The sequence below is a fragment of the Camelina sativa genome, chromosome 4 (genome assembly GCF_000633955.1).
Source record: "Camelina sativa cultivar DH55 chromosome 4, Cs, whole genome shotgun sequence".
In the NCBI taxonomy this organism is placed as follows: Eukaryota; Viridiplantae; Streptophyta; class Magnoliopsida; order Brassicales; family Brassicaceae; genus Camelina; species Camelina sativa.
Window position 1 is genome coordinate 11,096,327 of NC_025688.1, and position 20,769 is coordinate 11,117,095.

Genomic DNA, 20,769 nt, shown 5'->3' on the forward strand with positions numbered 1-20,769 from the left:
TTTTGCCACTTGATCTTACCTCAAGATCATCCAAGAACTAATACTACGTCTACTACTATGTACTTAGAAAGACACTAAATATTCAAAAAAAAAATAAACCGCAGTTTATTCTAAACCGTTACAATTAGGGGATATAATTAGGGGTCAATGAACTGCAAAGTCTGCAAAATGGGATATAATTAGGGGTCAATGAACGGCAAAGTCTGCAATATTTTAGAGAGCACGAAAGATAAACAGAAAATGAGAATATAGTATCCAATGGTGAAGAGACTAATAAAGGAAATTATGAGTTCAAACTTCATGGACATAACAAAACCAAAGACGAGTAAGAAAGCAATCAAGTAAAGAAGAAGCAACGTGTTACTAAAAATAAAAAATGACGACCAACAAAACAAACAAGGAAGCAAATCTTATCTCTCTGTTTCATTTGTTCAATAAATTGCTTTTCTCAGTTTGAAGACGAGAAAGAAAAAAGAAAAAAAAAAAACAGAGTTGGGGATTTGTGAGGGATAAAGAAGGATCTCACTTTGCCATCATGACTTTGACGAACTCTTCGTAGTTAATCTGACCATCACCATCGACATCAGCCTCTCGGATCATCTCATCGACTTCCTCATCCGTCAGCTTCTCCCCAAGATTTGTCATGACATGGCGGAGTTCAGCAGCGGAGATGAAACCGTTCTGGTCCTTGTCAAAAACCCTGAAGGCTTCCTTAAGCTCCTCCTCTGAATCAGTGTCTTTCATCTTGCGTGCCATAAGGTTCAAGAACTCAGGGAAATCTATCGTCCCGTTACCATCTGCATCCACTTCGTTGATCATGTCCTGGAGCTCAGCTTCTGTTGGGTTCTGCCCAAGTGATCTCATCACCGTCCCAAGCTCCTTAGTTGTGATACAACCTGCAACCAAAAAAAATCAATATTGGAGCCAACTTCAGATTTCAGAGTGCAAAAGAGTTCCCAAGTATATCAGTTTGTAAGTTCTAATAAGCACCACAAGATGTACACCATGCTAAAAAAAGACTAGTAATAATAATAATAATGCAGGAGACACAGATGCCCCCAAGAAAGAAGTTTGCAAGTTCTCAACTAAATGTGGTTATAGAGAACAACAGAGATATGATGATACTATGAAACTTCTTCCTCTCTTATGTAGTTGGCAAAAATCACATTAAAACCGATTTGAGTAGAAACACCTACAGATCAATCCACACTAAAACAAACACTTGTGAGTAACCTCATCGTACAAATCCAAATTTAGCCATGATTAATCATCACATGATTGGTTCAGAATCAGAGCAAATTCACAGCCAAAGAACAATGATCGATTTTAAATTTAACAGCCAAAGCAACCCTATAAAACGCAAGCAAGCAAATACTGAAGCTAATAAAAAAAAAAAAAAAACGAGATCTTCCTCTAAATTCACATTTAAACAAACAGAAATGTACATGAAATCGTTTCTAACAAATGCTAGGAACCACGAATACGACGAAGAAAAAAGAAAACGAAACGAAGAGAGGAAGAGATCTGAGAGAAGAAGAAGAAGAAGAAGAGACCATCTCCGTCCTTGTCGAATAGGCTGAAAGCTTCCTTGAACTCTGAGATCTGGTCATCGGTAAGCTGATCCGCCATTCTTTTCTTTTTTTTCTTCTTTGGATTTTCTCGAGATTTCTTTTTCTTCGCTGTGAGAGTTTCTGAGAAAAGTGGAAGCGCGTGAGAGAGAGAGAGTGAAATGTTTTTCTTTATAAAATGAGAGAGAGAGAGAGAGAGAGAGAGATCCCACACAGCTACAGATTGATATTTTTAAATTGACGATTTTACCCTCCCAAACGTATTGTATTTGTTTTAATTTCTTGTTTTCGTTTGACCCAAAAAAAAAACAAACAGTTTTTTAGTTTTCTGAGAAATTTGTTCTTTTTTTTTGTTAATAGGTTTTGCAACTTATTATTTACTAATTTAGGTCAATAAACTAGTAACAACTTATATATACTAGAATATGATCTGTGTTGGTAGCACGAATTTTTTTTTATTTCGTTATTTATTTTTATTTGTTCAGATTATGATTATGTTGTATTATTCATTTTTGTTTCCTTCATTATATCATTCATTTACATGTTATATAATATAATACATTCATTTACATGTTATATAATATAATACTATACTGTGAGTTTTGAGTCATTTTAAACTACTAATAGGTAAGCTTGGAAACTAATGTTGTTACCTGTATTCGATCCGTTATTCGGCTCGTATCCGTCCCGAAAAAGGGTATCCGCAGCTTTAGGGTCGAGTGAAATATATTATAATTATATTATTTGTGAGTAAAGATCGAGTATCGTGTGTTAATTTACTTTTTGATACCCCTGCTATTACCCGTCTTATTACATGTTTTGTTATCCGACCCATAAATACCTGTTAATATTTTGTAGTATTATCAGTTATTAATAATTTATATATATATATATATATATTCTAGAATAAAAGTTAAATCCTAAGTGCAACTTAGCTTTAATTTTAATGAAAAAGATTGTTATTTGTTCATTTTGTTATTTCTATATGAATGACCCGTGCTGCAATACGGGAAAATAATTTTTTGTTTTCTTTTTATAAAATAATTTAAATTATCTTATTATGTACTATAATTATTTGGCGTATTATATAATATACTGTTTTTTTGAGTCATATTATATAGTACTAATTATTTTTTGTGTATAATATATAATAAATACATATATGGACTATACATTTTCATGTATTTGAAAACGTCTATATATATATATACATTTTAGACATACATACGTTTTATCATAATAGGTTATATTTCATTTGCTATTTTTTTGGGTAACCATTTTCTGATTACAACAAATTAATAATAAGGTTCTATTATTATATTTTGTGATTAAATACAGTGGTATTTTGTGTAATATACCACATAAGAATAGGGTTAATTGTTTAGAACATTGCTTAAATAATATAATAGAGATATATATATATATGTATATATCACATGAGTTTACTAAATTTGATAATCGTAGTGTAGATCAATTTATCATCGTTAATTTGATTTTATTACTATAATATCTTTGTATTACATATAATTATTATATATTCATATAATTTTTTGAAATTTTAGTCTCTAAACATTCTTCTAGACGATTTGATAAAAAAAAATTATCTATTTTCTATGTTTTTTGTATCACATTTCAAATTATATATATATAAAAAAAAATCGGATCAAAGATATTAGCATAGGACCGAAAAATGAAGTTATGACAAAATGTGATTGTACTACTATTAACGCGATCACGATCCCACTTCTCTTGGTCGCATTAGAACTGGTGTTTTCAGATACATCGCAATTATGTGATTATTTATTTCCACCATATTGGTCTTTATTTTAAGTTTTATAGTGCTATATTTTTAATTTATTTTTATTTTTCGGTTAATTCAAAAATTCACCATGTTTATAAAGTACAATGCTCAATGAATTAATTAATGATGAACACGTACAAAAAAAACCTTAAACTAGCTAGAGCCTAGATGTAAATATTATTTCGAGGATATAGCCGTAGCCGACTTTGTATTTTCTAATTTCCACCATTGATAACCATCTTTTCACAAATTAATATTTGATCTCCACCGTCAGGTTTTAATACCTCCTCACTATAAAAAAAAGCACACTCATATCTTAAAAGCGATTTTTTGTTATCAGTTTATTTATTCATTACTACATATTTCTACTGCTGCGACGCATAGCCGTTCTGCTTTTATTGAGTTTCCAAAGATTCAGTTTATGAAATATTATTGTTTGTTCTTCTCAATTTTTTTTTTTTTTGGTTAGTTTCTGAATCTAATTAGGTTGTCTCGAGGGACGATGGATGAAGAGATCAAAGAAAGTTAAAGAAGTCACCTTAAACTTGACCGACGATCATCGTTTTGGTTTGGGTCTCTTGTTTTTTTTTTTTTTCTTAATTTGTCCTCATCTTAGTTTTAATTTTGTGTTACTTAACTTTTATTGTTTGCTTTTCTAATAATTACTAGCGTATATAACTTCAATTTTTTTTTAATTACTTTTAGGAGTTGGGAAGCATTATGGGAGAAGAGATCGAAGAATTTTTTTTTTTTTTTCTGTTTGATTCGTTGGTTTTACTTTTTAGTATCTTGATCGTGGAAGTATTTTGCTCTCTTATTTTGGTAATTTACATAACTCTTTTTGACTTGTGTGAATTGAGATTTCTTGTTGCGTCTGTATGAGTTAACGCTCTGTTCTATAAACGAATCAATTGTGGACACGTGTGAGATCTTTTAATTTGTGTGTGCAGAAAAATCACACATAACGGTAAGAAAAAAGGAGAATTGCAAAAAGCAGATGCCAGCTGTTGATTTTGATTTTTTTTTTTTTTGAGAAAGATGTGTTTTCATTCTATTAGAATAAAACGAGGATACAGACAATAGAAATTGTTTAATCAACAACATAAAGGGAAAATCTCCAAAGCTTATAACAACAAAGATAAATAGATAGATAGGAGCAGTCGATAGTAGGAGCTTGAGAGCTATGAACCAGAAACTAGAACGCAATTTAGAATCTGTGAGATCAAGAAGTATCGATACATTATTCATGAGCAAGTCGCTGAATGGAAAGATGGCTACTGTCTTGAGTCGAAAACGGAGCAGCATTAAAAAAAAGCAAAGCTGAAGATTTCATTGGAATGAGACAGTCTACACAAAGTAGCGCTTTGCCAATGGGTTGAGCAAGATGGATAGAGCTCAGGTTAATTGTAATTGGACTGAAGGTTGCGGTTTCAAGGTTGGGTAGGCTTTGCTTGAAGAGATTGAGGTAACCACTACTTCTAGGAGTTTAGGTCATAATGCCACAATTCTTCAAGCTTTTATGTAAGGACTTCAGCAAGTTGATAAGATGCACTTTGGCTAGCTCGGAAAACAGGCGGGATGGAGAGGAGAGACTGAGGGCACAATGGTAACCACCGCTCCATACGGGCGGGATCATAATGCCGGGTTCCGTCGAGTTATCTCCTTCAAAAGGGTCTTCCCTAGATGACTCTAAAAACAGGGTTTTCAAATAACTCTTGGGCCAATCTAGGACCATTGTGGCTTAACGTTCAAATGCAGTCTTCGGACAAATGATACCATAAAGCTACACAATGGTTGATTAGGATGGAAAAGTGTGGAGTGCAGGCCAAACATGGGTAGAAATTGATGCTGAAAGAGTCGTTCTAGTGGTGGTAGATAGGATACGGAGGCCAAGGGTGCAAGCAATGAAATCGAAACAACAAAAGTCAGAGAGGGTAACACCTATTTTAATCTTTACCGTTGGTTTTCAGAAATTGATTAGATCTTAACTAAATTTGCAATCGTCGTTATCTTAACATTGTTCGAACTCAGCTCTCATCTTTTATTTCACTAATTACCAAAGTTTCGGGGTTTCTCTGTGATCGATCAATAGATCAAAGTAAATCGAAGCTTTTTTTTTTTTACTACCTTTCATCATCGTTTCAACTCTCTCCCTTTCTTCATCGTTCTTATTTTTTTTTTGTTATTGTTATTTTGATGTTTGGCTTTCCCAATTACTAAGCGCAATTCCAATTTTTTTTTTTTAAAGGGGTTGGAATATTATGGAAGAAAGAGGAGTCGAAGATCATCTTTTGTTAGGGTTATTTCCTTTCTATTGTTTATCTAGAAATCAAGAACAAAGTTTCACACAATCTCGATAAAATCTCTTTATTACTTTAGGAAAATAACTCAAAACCTAAAGTTCTCTCTTTTCTCAAATCTCAATAATAGGAAGTCACATCTTGACAAATCTATATATAAGGATCTCTCAACACACTTTTCCTAATCTCTCTAGGAATATAATTTCCTTATTTCTCATAACTTCCTAAACTACTAATCCCAATCTCCTTAGACTTGCTTGTGTGTCAAGCTTATCCCAACATTCTCCTCCTTAAGCTTGAAACACATTTTCTCTAAGTCTTGAACTCCCATGAACTCCCTCATCTTCTTGAACTTCATTTTCCCCAAAGCCTTAGTAAGAATATCAGCCTTTTGCTCAATCCCTGGAACATGCTCAACCTCAACTTCTTCATTCTCTACACATTCTCTGATGAAGTGAAAGCGTCTCTGAATATGTTTGCTTCTACCATGGAAGACAGGATTCTTCGTGAGATTTATTGCGGATTTATTATTAATACGAATGACAGCTTTCTTGACTTCGATTCCCGTAATTTCACTCAGCAAATCTCTCAACCAATTAGCTTGCTTAGTTGCTTCGGTTCCAGCCATAAATTCTGCCTCACATGATGATAAAGCCACTACATCCTGTTTTTGTGAACACCAAGAGATAGGACTATCTCCTAAGTAGAAAATGTGACCAGTTGTACTTCTCCCATCGTCTGGATCAGTGCTAAGACTTCTATCACTATATCCAACCAGCCTTAGTATTTTCGAGCTTCTTTCAAAAATTAAGCCAAGAGTTGTTGTTCCTTTAAGATACCTCAAACACTGTCTCATTGCCGCACCATGTGACACCCTGGGACTATGAATATACCTTCTCAAAACACCTACACAATACGAAAAATCAGGTCTTGTGTGAATCAAGTACCGAAGATAACCGATTTTTTTCCTGAAGTCTGTGGCGTCGATCTCTTTTTCATCCTCTGCTTTCGACAGCGTGAGTCCGAACTCCATTGGTATGTACTCAGGATTGCTATCCACCATTCTTGTTTCTTCCAATATTTTCTGAGCATATCTTTGTTGACTAAGAACAATTCCATTCTCATGTTGGATTACCTCTATCCCAAGATAGTAAGTTAACATACCAAGGTCACTCATTTCAAATTTAGCAGCCATCTCCTCCTTAAATTTGTAAATGATTTGCTTGTCTGTTCCTGTGACAAATAAATCATCTACTTAGACTGCAATAACCAAGGTTTGTTCTTTCTCTGTCTTTCGATACACGGTTGGTTCCTTCGAACACTTTTTGAACTGCAGCTCCTCAAGAATTTGGTTCAGTTTGTTGTTCCAAGCCCTTGGGGCTTGTCGCAAACCATACAAAGCCTTATTCAGCTTATAAACCTTGTCTTCACATCCTTTTTTTTCAAAACCCTCAGGTTGAGTGACATAAACCGTCTCCATGAGAAAAACTGTTTTTACATCTAAATGATGTATCTCCCACCCGTTTGTTGCTGCAATGTTTATGAAAAGTCTTATAGTTTCGATGCGTGCAACATGAGCAAAAACTTCCTCAAAATCGATTCCATATTGTTGCACATATTCCTTAGCAACAAGTCGAGCTTTGTACTTGTTGATGCTGCCATCAGAATTTCTTTTCAGTTTCAAAACCCATTTGAGTCCAATCGGCTTTATACCAAGAGTAAATCGACTAAATCCCAAGTACTCAGTTTTTTGATTGACTTAATCTCTTCGTTGCAAGCATTGAGCCACTTCTCCGATCCTCTTGCTTCAATAAAACTCCTTGGCTCATTGTTAAGGCAGAGAAGAAGTGTTTCTCCTTCTTCTTTGGTAAGTATGACATAGTCTCTGAGATACTTAGGAGTATTACTCTATCTTTGGCTTCTTCTTAGTACCGGCTGATTGGTCTCCACAGCATCAACTTCTTCTCTGTTTTCTGTAGTCTCGAGTTCTATTATTTCGGGTGTGTGACCGTTATTCTCTGTTTCGTCTCTCTCATCTTCATTACCACCACCAATATTTTCACCAATCTTCGGGTTATTACCCACAACTTCTTGCTCAGATGTTATACCATGGTTCCCAAACTCACCTAGAGCAATGTTAATGCTTCTATTACCGTCTTGCTCTATAAAGTTTTATTTCCAATTCCAACCTTTACACTCATCAAAAATCACATCCCGACTTATAATAACTTTTCTTGTTTGTGGATCATATAATCTATATGCCTTAGAGCCCAGTTCTATCCCCAAATGGACTAACATCCTCGATCGATCATCTAGTTTCTTTAGAAAATGTTGATCAACCTTTGCATAACTTATGCAGGCAAAGATTCGTAGATGATCAATGCGGGGTTTCTGTTTCTTATAGACTTCGTATGGGGTCTTGTCTGTTAATGCTCTTGTAGCTATCTTGTTTAGCAAATATGTGGAGTGTCTCACTGCTTCCCCCCACAGATAGTTTGGAACTCTCATGTGTTTGAGGATACTTCTTGTCATCTCCATCATTGTTTTGTTCCTTCGTTCTACAACACCATTCTTTTGTGGTGTATATGGAGCAGTAAGATGTCTCTGGATCCCAACATTCTCACAATACTCATTAAACTCTTGTGAGACAAACTCACCACCTCTATCTGTTCTAAAAGTCTTGATTCGAGTTCCTGATTCTTGCTCAACACGATTCCTAAAAGTTTTAAACTTCTCAAATGCAGAGCTCTTTTCTTTCAACAAGGTGACCCACATGTAACATGAATAATCATCAATGAGAACAAAGATAAAACGATTTCCAGCAGCTGTACTCGGTGTTATAGGTCCACAAAGGTCTCTGTGGACCAGTTCTAGATCCGAAGATGCTCTATATGTAGTGGCTTGTGGAAACGTTTGTCTTGCTTGTTTTCCAAGTAAACATGACCTGCAAATCTCTTTTTCGAACACCATGTGTGGGAGTCCTTGGAAAAGCTCTCTCTGTTTCATAGACTTGATGGTTTCAAAATTTATATGTCCAAAATGAGCATGCCAGTGACTAGATTCACTTATAGATGACAGGTTCAAACAGGCGTTGTCGTGAAAATCCATATGAATCTTGTAAAGTCTGTTCTTCGACCTTGGAGCTTTAGCAAGTAATTTACCTTGAGCATCTCTCATTGTTAAGTATCCTCCCCTGAACCTAATGTCACATCCTGCTTCTGTCGCTTGGCCCAAACTGATAATGTTGCTTTTTAAATCAGGGAAGTAGTAAACATCTGTCATAACTCGCAACTCACCATTCATATCAACAAGTGAGATTGATCCTTTTCCTTTAATATCAACACGTGAATCGTCTCCAAACCTTACCTTCCCGGTAACAGACTCATCCATCTTCTCAAAGTATCTTCTATCTCCTGTCATGTGGTTATTGGCACCATTTTCAAGGTACCAAATATTGTCCTCTCCCGTGTTGGTTTCGAACTTACTCGGAATGCATCGTTTTTCATTAAGAAAAACAACTTCATGCATCATAAGTTCATCAGCCTCTTGTGTATTAGCAGTATCTAGAACTTGAGCTTCTTGGAGCTTTAGTAAACAGTCAGGACAGTCAAACGCAAAATGACCTTATTTGTCGCATCTAAAACAGGTGATGCGAGAAGCATCTCTTTTTACCGTGTCCTCTCCCTCGTCCTCTATAGAAGCGACCTCCTCGACCTCTATTTTGATAGTCGTTTGTGTAATCTCGACTATTATGTGTCTTCGTGTTTGCATACTTATGTGTCTCCGTGTTCGCATACATAGGTTTAGATTGTTCCTCTTGTGCTTCGACTGTATCAACGGAGATCCTTTCTTCATACGCTTTAAGTCGCCCTATAATGTCTCTAAAATTGGTGGTGTTTAGATCTAACACATGTTCTAGGGAAGCCACTATGTGGATGAACTTCTTGTGAGGAAGGCAATTAAGAAACTTTTTGACCATCTTGGATTCTTCAATAGACACTCTAAGAGCGGCGGATTTTGAGGCTATCTCCGACATTTTTCCTGCAAACTCATCTATTTTCTCTGTATCCTTCATCTGTAGCCGCTCAAAGTCAGCCATAAGTGTTTGTATGCGTGCTTCTTTCACACGTTCTGCTCCCACATGCCTTGACTTGGTGGTGTCCCATATCTTTTTAGCCATATCTAGATCATCAATTTGTAGAACAAGAGCCTCGGGGATAGACTGAAACAGGAGAGCCATAGCCATATTATTCTTGTCTTCGTCGGCTGTTTCTGTCTCAGGTTCGATAGCTTCCCAGACCTTGTGAACCTTTAACGCAATCTTCATCTTTAACGCCCACACCGTGTAGTTGGTTGAATTGAGCATAGGACATTGGATGGACGTAGATCCGGCTCCTTCTTGTGGCTTAGAAGCAACAATCGCACCCTCAAACATCGCTCTGTAGGATATCGTAACGCTCTGATACCAAATCTAGAAATCAAGAACAAAGTTTGACACAATCTCAATGAAATCTCTTTATTACTTTGGGAAAATAACTCAAAACCTAAAGTTCTCTCTTCTCTCAAATCTCAATAATAAGAAGTCACATCTTGACAACTCTATATATAAGGATCTCTCAACACACTTTTCCTAATCTCTCTAGAAATATAATTTTCTTATTTCTCATAACTTCCTAAACTACTAATCCCAATGGCTTTAGACTTTCTCATAACAGTTTAATTCCTGTCTGATTCCGGATTCGTTACCATCTTTATGAAATTGCTTCTTAATTCAATTCTTATGATATAGAATCACTTTATTTTGGTTCCTTAGGGTGAGGATTAATCGAAGAAATTTCTTCTTAGTTCTGTTTTTTTCTTGGGTTTGTTTCATTTCTTTTCTAAGATTTTGAATTCGACACTAAGCATTAAGTAGAGTACCATTATTTCATGGAATTCCTAGAATAAACTAAGACATATATGTCTGCGTTGTGATCTGTTGCTTGTTTTTCATTCATCGTCTCATGAGCCTTTCTATTGAATATCTCTCATGGATCTTGGAAGCTTCGTGTGTTTTTTTTTCCCCTTAATATTATTGATTTAAAACCACGTTTGCAGGTTCAAGTGCTTAGACCTGGATGGAGATGGGGGGATGATCACTCCCAGTGAAATGCAATTATTCGACAAAAGAGCAGCTGCATCACATGGAATGTATGACCCAAGAAACTGTACTCTTTGATGATATCTTATGTCCAATATTCGATATGATTAAGCCCAGAGGCAAGTATTCTTTTTAAATTTCATAACATGGGTTTTTCTTTATATTCCTCGCTGTTCTGTTTTTTTCTTTCTTTCTTTCTTATTCGAAACATCAATTTGTTCTTTCAGAAGGAGAACTGCACCACACTCCAAGATCTGAAAGCATCTAAACTTTCTGGAAATGTTTTCAATATACTCTTTAACCTGAAAATACTCATGGCGTTTAAATCTCGTGATCCTTTTATCATTCGCCTGGTATGTATAGCTTTTCTGTATAACTTAAACATGGCTTTGATGTATAGCTTTTGCTTGGTGATGGTTGTTGTGTCTTATCTGTTTTTTTTTTCTTTTTCTTTTTCTTAATAGTTTCTTTAGAAATATAGGTTCAGTTAAGGGATTAAACTTTATGGAGATGGATATTGTAGACAGGCTAAATACTGACACCAGAGTGTTCTCCATGATCAGGTAACTTATTTATGGCAATGCTTTTGTCTTATAAATGTAAGAATTTACAGGACACGATTATATGTCGCCTTTTTGATGAAACAATAATGTCTGCTTGAGATTTTGAAGTTACTAAAAATGAACTAGTAACATTAGTTATGAACATAGAATACCCTATGTATGGGTAGTGATCTGTTGCTCGTTTTTCCATTGACCCGCCTGATGGTATGCTCATATATCTCCCATGGATGTTAAACTCAGGGTCTTAGATGATTAAAACCACGTTTACAGGTTCAAATGCATAGACCTAGATGGAGATGGGGCGAAACACTCCCAATGAAATGTGATATGCTCAAATTAAACCCTATAGCTACTTTCTCAAATTAAGAGGTCACTGCAGTACTTAGGGGTCGAATTCCACAAGTACTCTAAACTACACAATAAATTATAGAGTTTTATGATTACGTTAAACAAGTTGATTTAAATAAGAAAAGCAATGCAAACTATTAAAATAAAACTGTTGTAAATTCAAGGGATTAAAAAGCTAGGTCTAGGGAATTTTTCAGGAAATTATGAAATATTAAATCAATCAATAAATTAGGATTCAAGCAATTAAAAATCAGATCTAGAACTCTAAACACTTTTGTAAAATAAATCAGTTCTCACTGCAAATATAATCTAAATTTAAAACCAGAAAATCCAAATCTCTTTGTAAAATTCTAGGTTAAAAATCAGCTTTAAAAACAGGTTTAGATAAGTTCACAGAATTACTAAATCAAATCTCTTTGCAGAAAGTAATTTTGCTCATCAAAAGGTTTTATCAGGAAAATCAATTATATTCTCATATCAATTTATTTTCCTAAGTTATTAATTCTAGATGGTCAATCAAGGATTAATATGAAGAACAACCTATGATGAAGATCTAGAAAGATAATGAATCCTAAATAAACAGATCTAATAAATCATAAAATCCCTGTGAAAAACCTTGAACCTAACAAGTAAACTACTCAGACATATTCAATGAAGAACAAAACATAATTCTGAATAATAAGCAATTGAAATTAAAAGAGTAAAGAAAGGAGTTCAGGAATTCTTCTCTCAAAGCATTTCAGATCTCTCTCCCCCAAAAGTTCTCAAAATCTCACAGGGTTGCAGAAAGTAAAACTTGCTAGAATAAAATTTAAGGGTTTCTAAAACCCAAAAACAATATATATAAATATATATATGTCTAAAAACACGTCAGGGACTTGTCTTGCAAATATGGAAAACTTCGGGCAAATTTGTAAACTTCCAAAACTTGCTTCTCTCTCGGCTAAACATGGTGTCGATCGATGCTAAGGCAGTGTCAATGGACACTCTCATCATTCCTCAGCTCCAAGTTATCTTCCTTAGCTGAATTTCCCCAAAATCCCTCTAATTGCTCTATTTTGCTCCTTTCATGCCAAATCCTAAAAAATCTGTTAAGACTCTAAAACATCCTACAAAACAAATCAAAAGACTCAAAAAGACTCCTTATATCATGGTTAAAAACCACAAAAACCATGATCTATCAAAATGCAGTTTTGTTTCTACGAAGAGCAGTTGCATTGCATGGAATGTATAACCTAGGAACCTGTACTCTTTAAAGATATCCTATGTCAAATATTCGACATGATGAAACCAGAGGCAAGAGTTCCTTCAAATCATAACTGTTCTGTTTTTGTTTCTTATTCGAAACATTAATCTGTTGAGTGGCTCTTTCAGAAGGAGAAATGCATCATATATTCCCACTCCAGGATCTGAAAGCATCTAATTCATGGTTCTTATAAAGTTTGCCTTCCTTTGGTTTAATGGCTATTGAAACTATTAGCAACTAAATATTTATTTGGTTGCAACATGATGCATATAAAACAGAAATCCTAAAAAACACTAATGTGAATGTTAGAGCTGTGAGTATAGTCTACAGGATGTTCTAAGTTTATTTTCTTTTCTTTTCTTATAGTGTTATATGGTTTTGAGTGTTTCTTTTCTTTGATATGGCTTTTATATTTGTGTACCTATGCTGATGCTACATTATTCTGTTCAAGTTTCATTAGGATCACAGAAGATACTCTTCCATTGTCGCAACTATCAAGCTCTTCTGAGGATTTATATTTTATGCTCTCGATGTAAGGTATGTCTATTCAATTTCTCATCTTGTGTGTTAACTGTGCATCTCGGTAGAGTTACTGTAGTATATCTCCTGGGAGTACTAAGAAGTTTTTTTGCATTAAATGGATTTCTGTTTTATCTGTTTCTCTGTCGATAAAATTCATTTGACAACATGAAGGAGTACTTTGACATTTGTTTCTCTGTCGATAAAAATCATTCAACTAATGTAAGAAGCTAGAACTTGACTCATCACTTCTCTTTCTTTCTTCCCCAGTTTCAACATTTGGAGTTTTTCTTGACATGGTGGTCACAAGTAGGTAAATCTTCTTCCACATATATGCGAGGATCAACCTACTTATCTATTTAATAAATTCTGACATTTTTTTAGCCATTACTCTAATATGCAGGAAGCTAGAATTTGACTCACTTCACTCTCTCTTTCTTTTTTCCTCAGTTTCAACATTTGGAGCTGTTCTTGGCATGGTCAAAGATAGGAGAATCAAATGGTCTTCATGTTTCTTATGTTTTTCTTGGCACATTAATCTTGCTCAAAAGTGGCGTTTCAGTAACAACCAACAGCTAGTGCTTAGTTTCAATCCATTAGACACTTTTATCATTGTGATTCTATTGACTTGCTCAAAAGTGGTGTTCCAGCAATAGCAAACGGATATTCCTATTGAATGTATATGGTTACCTGTTTGTCTTTCTTGGTTGGATAACTTAGATGTTGCATCAAAATTGTTATTCTTTTGTTGTAGAACAAAAAAAATCTACACTGCCTATAGTGTTTAGGACCTTGCTACAGAAAATCTTTTGATGTGCAATCACTTTGCCGGATTTTTGCGCTGCAGATATTGACCATCTCTCTAGAGAAACTGGAGAGGTAGCGATGGGGGATAAAGTGACCTGCAAGGTATACATTTAAGTTTTTTGTTTGGTTGCGCTTTGGTCTTAGCAAACTGAAATTAAGAGAGGTGCATACGTTTTTTTGCATGATCTTGGTAAATGTAAGTCAGGGTTGTATATAATTAGTTATTGAAGAGGTTTCACAGGTCATCTTGTTTCATGTCGTTATCAACATTTGGTCATAATCGATACTGTGATTTAATAGCGTGTCTGGTATGCTAGTAATTGTATTGGGATCAAGTATATTTGCTAACAATCTTGCAGTAATATTTTCACCATGTTTTAAGCTGTTGTATTTGGATCAGACTCATTGTTTGATATCTAAGCTGCTCTGGTTTAGTTATGTGTTCCATCTCTTAGTTTCTGTATTCTGCCGCATATTGTCTGTGACATTTGTTCATTACTTTCTGCAGGTGGCGACTTCTTCGAACTCTGATAACTGCTTCCTTCAGCAATGTGGTACTTCCATGTTCCTTTGACATGGAAAACATAGTACACATGAGCAACAATTACTGGCTGCTTAAGTTGCGGAACTTTTACGGGTAATTTTTGTTGGTGTTATACTGTTATATTTGTGTTACAAATTCTGTTATACTGTTTAAGAATATAGAAAGAGGGGTGTGTTACAAATTCTACTAAATTCTATCAAGTTTTCAGTTGATGCAGGTATCTTGATGTAATAGGAGTGACATGTTATGTCAAAAGCACTTGTACCAAAGGTTTTTGGAGGATTCTCTCTTCCATGCTCATGTGTTCCGGTCAGACTTATTTGCTTTCCCATTATCTAGTGATGCAAAACACTTTATGAAAGGCAAATTGTGTGTTGCTTGTTTCTTCCCTTTGTTTATGGATTAAAGAGGACGAGATGTTACGAAACTATGTATTTGTAAAGGTGCTCTTAGATTTTGATCCGTCATCTTACATATTTTTGGCATTGATGGTTGGTTTTGATAAACGTGGCCCATAACTATGTTGTGATCCAGTATGTTACGCAGTAGGAAAGACAAGAGCACTTGTAATAGCGTTTATACATTTATTTGTTCCTCTTTGCATATTCAATTCTTGTTTTTGGACGATACTCTTTCGCATGGTTTCTCTGTTGTATGTTCATGAGTTCTGTTCAGGCTTATTTCGCTTTTCAGTGATCTCTGGTTCAGATTTTGTAGGATTGAAATTATGCAAAACTTTGGTGACTAATGAAAAGCAGAGAGTGTGTTGCTTGTTTTTTTCCCATCGCTTGTGGATTGAAGAGGAAGAGATGGTACAAGTCTAGTCTTGGTAAAAGTGTTCTTAGATTTTAATTATGTGTTACTCAATGTTCAATAGTTACTAGCGTAACTTCTATTTTTTTTTTTTTTCAGGAGTTGGAAGTATTATAGTGGAGGAGGAGTCGAAGATATTAAGTTATTTTCACCGATGATAGTTTCTGGTTTATTTATGTGCTACATATCTTGATAGGGTGTCGATGCATGATTCAAGACACGTGTAGATTTGATATTCTAAGATATGGATTTTCATTTTCCTTATGTTCTTCAGCTAGATAATTTTGATGATGTTTAAGGTCTGTGTGGTTAGTTAGCCAAAGTTACTGTAGAATAATTTATTTATCTTTTGGTTATGTGGGTTCACTACTTTGTGTTAGGATACTCTGGCATTTCTTTTAGGTTTGTTAGTAGATGGTTTTGTAATAGTTGTCGTTTCCTTAACTAGCTTTGGTTGTTTATGTTTTTTTGACTGAATGTTTTCTTAGGGTACCCACAACAGGTCGTTGGAGGCCAACGCCATTTCGTCTTTTGACTTTGGCTAATCAGTCCTCCTTTGACTTGCTCTTGGAAGACTTGTTGATTATCCTTGATCTTACATGTATCAAAATCCTTCATAAATTTTGGTTCAAAACTTTCAAGAAACGATTATCAATAAACTGTTTCTATCACTTTATCTCTTTTATGTTGGTATTAGGGAGTGCCCTTTCTTGTTGTATTTTAAACTTTAGAATTTCAGATTCCTCTTATCTTTGTACTTTGTTTCTGTTATGATGAATGAAAACAAGGTTGTGTTTCCAAAAAAAAAAATTATATATATATATATAATCAATTATCAAAGTTAACTATTTCAAATAATTAGTTTCCCTGTGTACCTGTCGCATGGATCGCTTACCTAGGAATATGTTATACAGTTAATTATCTGATTCTGTTTTTGTAACCTGAATTTTAATTGATTTTAATTTTAATTGATTGAGTTTTCATATTCTTCTTGACCGGGATTAAATTAAGACAAATCTAATGTCAGCCTTTTTTTTTTTACTCTATTGTCTTTGATGATACTGTGTTTTGTTCTTGATAACATCGGAAATATCAAATTACAATAATGGGTTCTAGAAAAAGTACAATACTGAATATTTAAAAATTATCTATTTAACATGATCGATTTAGTGGAATGTAACTTGTGTTAAATTTAAAAGAAATAAGAAAATAAATTTAAACTCAAAAATACATTATACACACTCATAAGTTAAATTACTGAGACCGTACTTTGGAAATCTTTATCTTTAGCTTTTGTTAAAACTTAAAAGAATTGGTATCAAGATGTATACATATATACAAATGTTTGATATATGTCATTTATATAGTTTATGGAAAAAAACTGGGAAATTTTTGTTGAAGTAGCTCATACATTCACTTTACTCTTAACTTCAAAATATCTTCACTCCTAGGAAAACATCCCAAAAAGAATTAACCAAACAGTTAATTAGTTATGTTAATAGCTAGGCTCTATTCCTCTAATTTAGCTTGTGCACTGTTATTGTTCATAAAAAATATATCTAGTTTAGTTCATAAATTTAGCTTGTGCACTGCTCTCTTCATTTTAGAATTTAGTAGAGCTGATGTTGTATTTTTCTATGTTTTGATGGTCACTAAAAATTTGGTGTGTTTAATTTTTTTATCCTGCTATGTCAATGTTTTGTTTAGTAAGAATAGTTAAATATGACCTATTAAAACATCGATTGATTTTGTTTTTTTATAGGTTTTATCACAAAAAAAAAGTTATTTTACAATTCTATTTTCAGTGAGATTTTGTCATTTATCAAAATCAAAATTTATTAATTAGAGGAAATACTATTAAATAAATATTTAAGCAAATTCCAAAATTCCCTTAGATATCTATATAAGTTTTCAAAAACAAAACGGTATGACAGTATTTTATTAGGAAAAGTAATATAGTAATCGATATATTAAACAGTATAAATATTAATCTTTATTGATGATATTTGAAATTTGAATAGTAATCGATATACTTATTTTAGTCTAATTTGATCTAGAGATTTTGTTTTAAACTGGAGTTCAATTGTACACATTTTATTTTGCAATACAATTAAAATATCTTTTTTGTTATAGTAAACTGGATTTTAATAAAACGCTATATCAAAATAGTATTTGTGCAACCTATCAAATCTATATACCTTGATAACCTCCAACGGAGAAGTTACTCCAGTCTCTTTGACTAAACTGAATCCTTTTGGTGCGATCCGTTCATGTTTTGTGTCACCGATCTCGAGCACGTTGGTGATTCGATTCGATATGGGTTCGTGTTGGGGCTTGATGATGATCGGCTGGGTCTGGTCATTAGACCTAAGAAAAAAAAGGAAAACACATTCAGTAATTAACTAGGAATAGGATATCGAAATATCCTATAAATATATGAGTTACTCTTCTTTTCTTCACTCATTACACTGTCTCTCTCTTTTAATAATATCTCTCTCTTATTTTCTCTGTAACAAACAGAAACAACAAACTCTAATAATAATGCCGGCGATGAAAAGAGGAGGAACAAAGAGAAAGATTGAGATTAAGAAGCGCGACACTAAACAACAACACTCGGTAGCATACAGCAAACGCCGTCAAACTCTCTTCTCCAAAGCCGCTGATCTCTGCCTTCTCTCCGGGACCAACATCGCCATCTTCGTAACGTCTCCGGCAGAGAACTCCGATGTCGTTTACTCCTTCTCCGACTACTCTCCTGCCTCTGAAATTGTTGACTGTTACCTCAACGGTAAGTCTCCTCCGAAGATTACTAACCCCCAAACCAAGCTAGGGTTTTGGTGGGAAGACCCTGATCTCTACCGTTATTGCGACGATCTCTGTGAATTAAAGATGATCGAGGATTGTATGATGAGAGCGAAGAAGCATTTGATGGATTGCCTTGATCAGAAAGAATTTCACAATTTGTTTCCAGTTATGATCAAGACCCTAGCTCCTCTGCTTCTCTCCAAGAAAACCCAAAGTCCTCGTCTCCAGAACAACAGAACTGTACTTTCTCCTCCATCGAGAAGATCTGTGGCGCACAAGTTACTTGTTACGATCAAAACCCTAGTTTCCGGCCTATTGAAGATCTATATCTCTATGGCGAGTCGGCATCATTATTCGATGTTCAATCAGGTTACTCGGTGAATGAAGATGATGTTGGATTTGTTGACTCTTTATGGGAAACAGAGAAACATAGTAACGGAGTGAGTCTTATCCAAGAAACAAAATCCACCATAACTAATATTGAGGAGGATCAAAGCTTATGGGAAAATTTGTATAACGTGTTTTGTCTTAACAACGACGACAACAACATCAACCTTGAGGTTCCACTTTCAGATAATTCCTCGACGAAGAAGAAGAGTTGATGATCGATATCAGTGAATATGTCAACGAAGAAGAAATCGAATTGCCCCAAGGTTTTAGCTAATTGATTAATTGATTATCCGTTAATTAATTAGGTTTTTAGTAATCTTTCTTGTAAACTCTAACTTGATCTGTTCATTACGTAATTACCGTTAATTAGGGTTTTCTTGTGGTTAGCGATCTGAGAGATTCATGTTGATTATTTGTTTGTAAATCAGATTTTGTATGTTGTTTTTGTCTGGTCGAAGAGTTTGAGAATAACAAGTAGAGGTTTTTTAACGAAATCATATACAGACCCATTAAAAATCCCAATAACCTTGTCTAAGTTTTGCCAATGGAACATGCTCGAGGAAACCGGCACTATGAATAAATAACAAAAAAGTTGTGATATATTTTTTTTTTTGGTAAAAAGTTAAATTTTATACCAATTTCTGTTTTTCCTGTACAAAAACAAAAACAAAATAAAAAGCTACTGCTGAAAAAAAAAATGAATACATTCAAAGTAGGTAACTAAAAGGGAGGAGGAGGAGTCGGCAGTGGCGGACCCACGTTATGGATGGTGGTGGCAAGTGCCACCAGTAACTGTTAAATATATAAAAAAATTACACTAAACCAAATTAGTTTAGTGGCAAAGTGGCTTTAGATTCACCCAAAATCTCTCGAGGTAACGGGTTCGACTCTCATTTATAAAGAATTGCTCCCACTATTATTTTATGTTGGGTCCACCCCTGGGAGTCGGTTGCCCCTGGAAGAGAAAGAAGGCAGTCTCTGATGGTTCGATCCACCTTAACTTGAAGCGCCAAAGCAGTAGTCGAGACATCAGAAAAAACCCTGGCATTACGCTCGCGCCAAATTAGGTAACAAGTGACTTGCATAACTAGCTTGACGACGGTTGCAGCTTTGGGTTGAGGCGGTTGTCGCATTTGGAGAATCCAAGCAGAAATATCGTTTAGAGACAATGGTGGAGAGGACCATATTCGGCTTGCAAAGGCTTCCCAGATCTGGGCTGAGTAGCTACAAGAGAAGAAGAGATGATCATGGCTTTCAATCTCCGTAGAACAGAGCACACAAGAAGGGGAAACATTCATTCCCCAGCTCCGTAATCTATCTTTGGAGGGAAGCCGTCCCTTAAAAGCTAGCCACATTAGGAAAGAGTATCTCGGTACTGCTTCCTTAAACCAAACTGTTGTGTTTCTGATCGGGCTGCAGGCATCCACCATTCTCCATTACGCACAGCGTCTATAACTGAAGCATTTCTCTTCAGTCTCTCTGACAACCCGTCCCACGGACCCCACTAGCCTAACCGCTAGCCGCCCCAACGGACCCCAAGCTGGCCCTGCAGGGCATCGATCATAACCCCTCAATTGGTGACAGCTTGTCCTGTACGAAGGTTGTTAAAGGGTGGGGACCAGGGTTCGATGAACGCCTGGCGCACCAATAACCTACTGGTGGATTTGGATGTCCACAGTGAGGGGTTAGGATCGATGCCCTACAGAGTCAGCTTGGGGTCCGTTGGGGCGGCTAGTGGTGGACTAGTGGGATCCGCGGGATGGGTTGTCACAGTCTCAGCTGGCTTTGGCCATTTCCTTCAATGTAGTCTGCTAATGGACCAAGATCACACCAGTGATCGTACCTGAAGGAAGCATTTCTCCCATCTCCGATCTCACAGCGCATGAACTCCTTAAGGAGAGGTTTTTGTTGTGATATATCTTGAT

General features: G+C 35.2%; 1 protein-coding gene and 1 pseudogene across 1 annotated transcript; one reads left to right on the forward strand and one right to left on the reverse strand.

The window, feature by feature from the left end:
- LOC104780249 (calmodulin-7) lies at nt 275-1,735 on the reverse strand. Its single transcript, XM_010504753.2, has 2 exons — nt 1,554-1,735; nt 275-896 (listed from the first exon to the last, which is right to left on the reverse strand). Exons 1-2 carry the CDS (start codon nt 1,627-1,629, stop codon nt 523-525), a joined length of 450 nt encoding a protein of 149 aa, XP_010503055.1. The 5' UTR covers nt 1,630-1,735; the 3' UTR covers nt 275-522.
- On the forward strand, nt 18,191-19,118 carry LOC104783739 (annotated as a pseudogene).

What these genes read in the sequence shown, in the direction of transcription:
- LOC104780249 (XM_010504753.2), bottom strand. Translation starts at nt 1,629, where the DNA reads ATGGCGGATCAGCTTACCGATGACCAGATCTCAGAGTTCAAGGAAGCT. An exon ending in ATTCGACAAGGACGGAGATG is followed by an intron (nt 897 to 1,553) that starts GTCTCTTCTTCT and finishes TTTTGGTTGCAG; the next exon opens with GTTGTATCACAACTAAGGAG.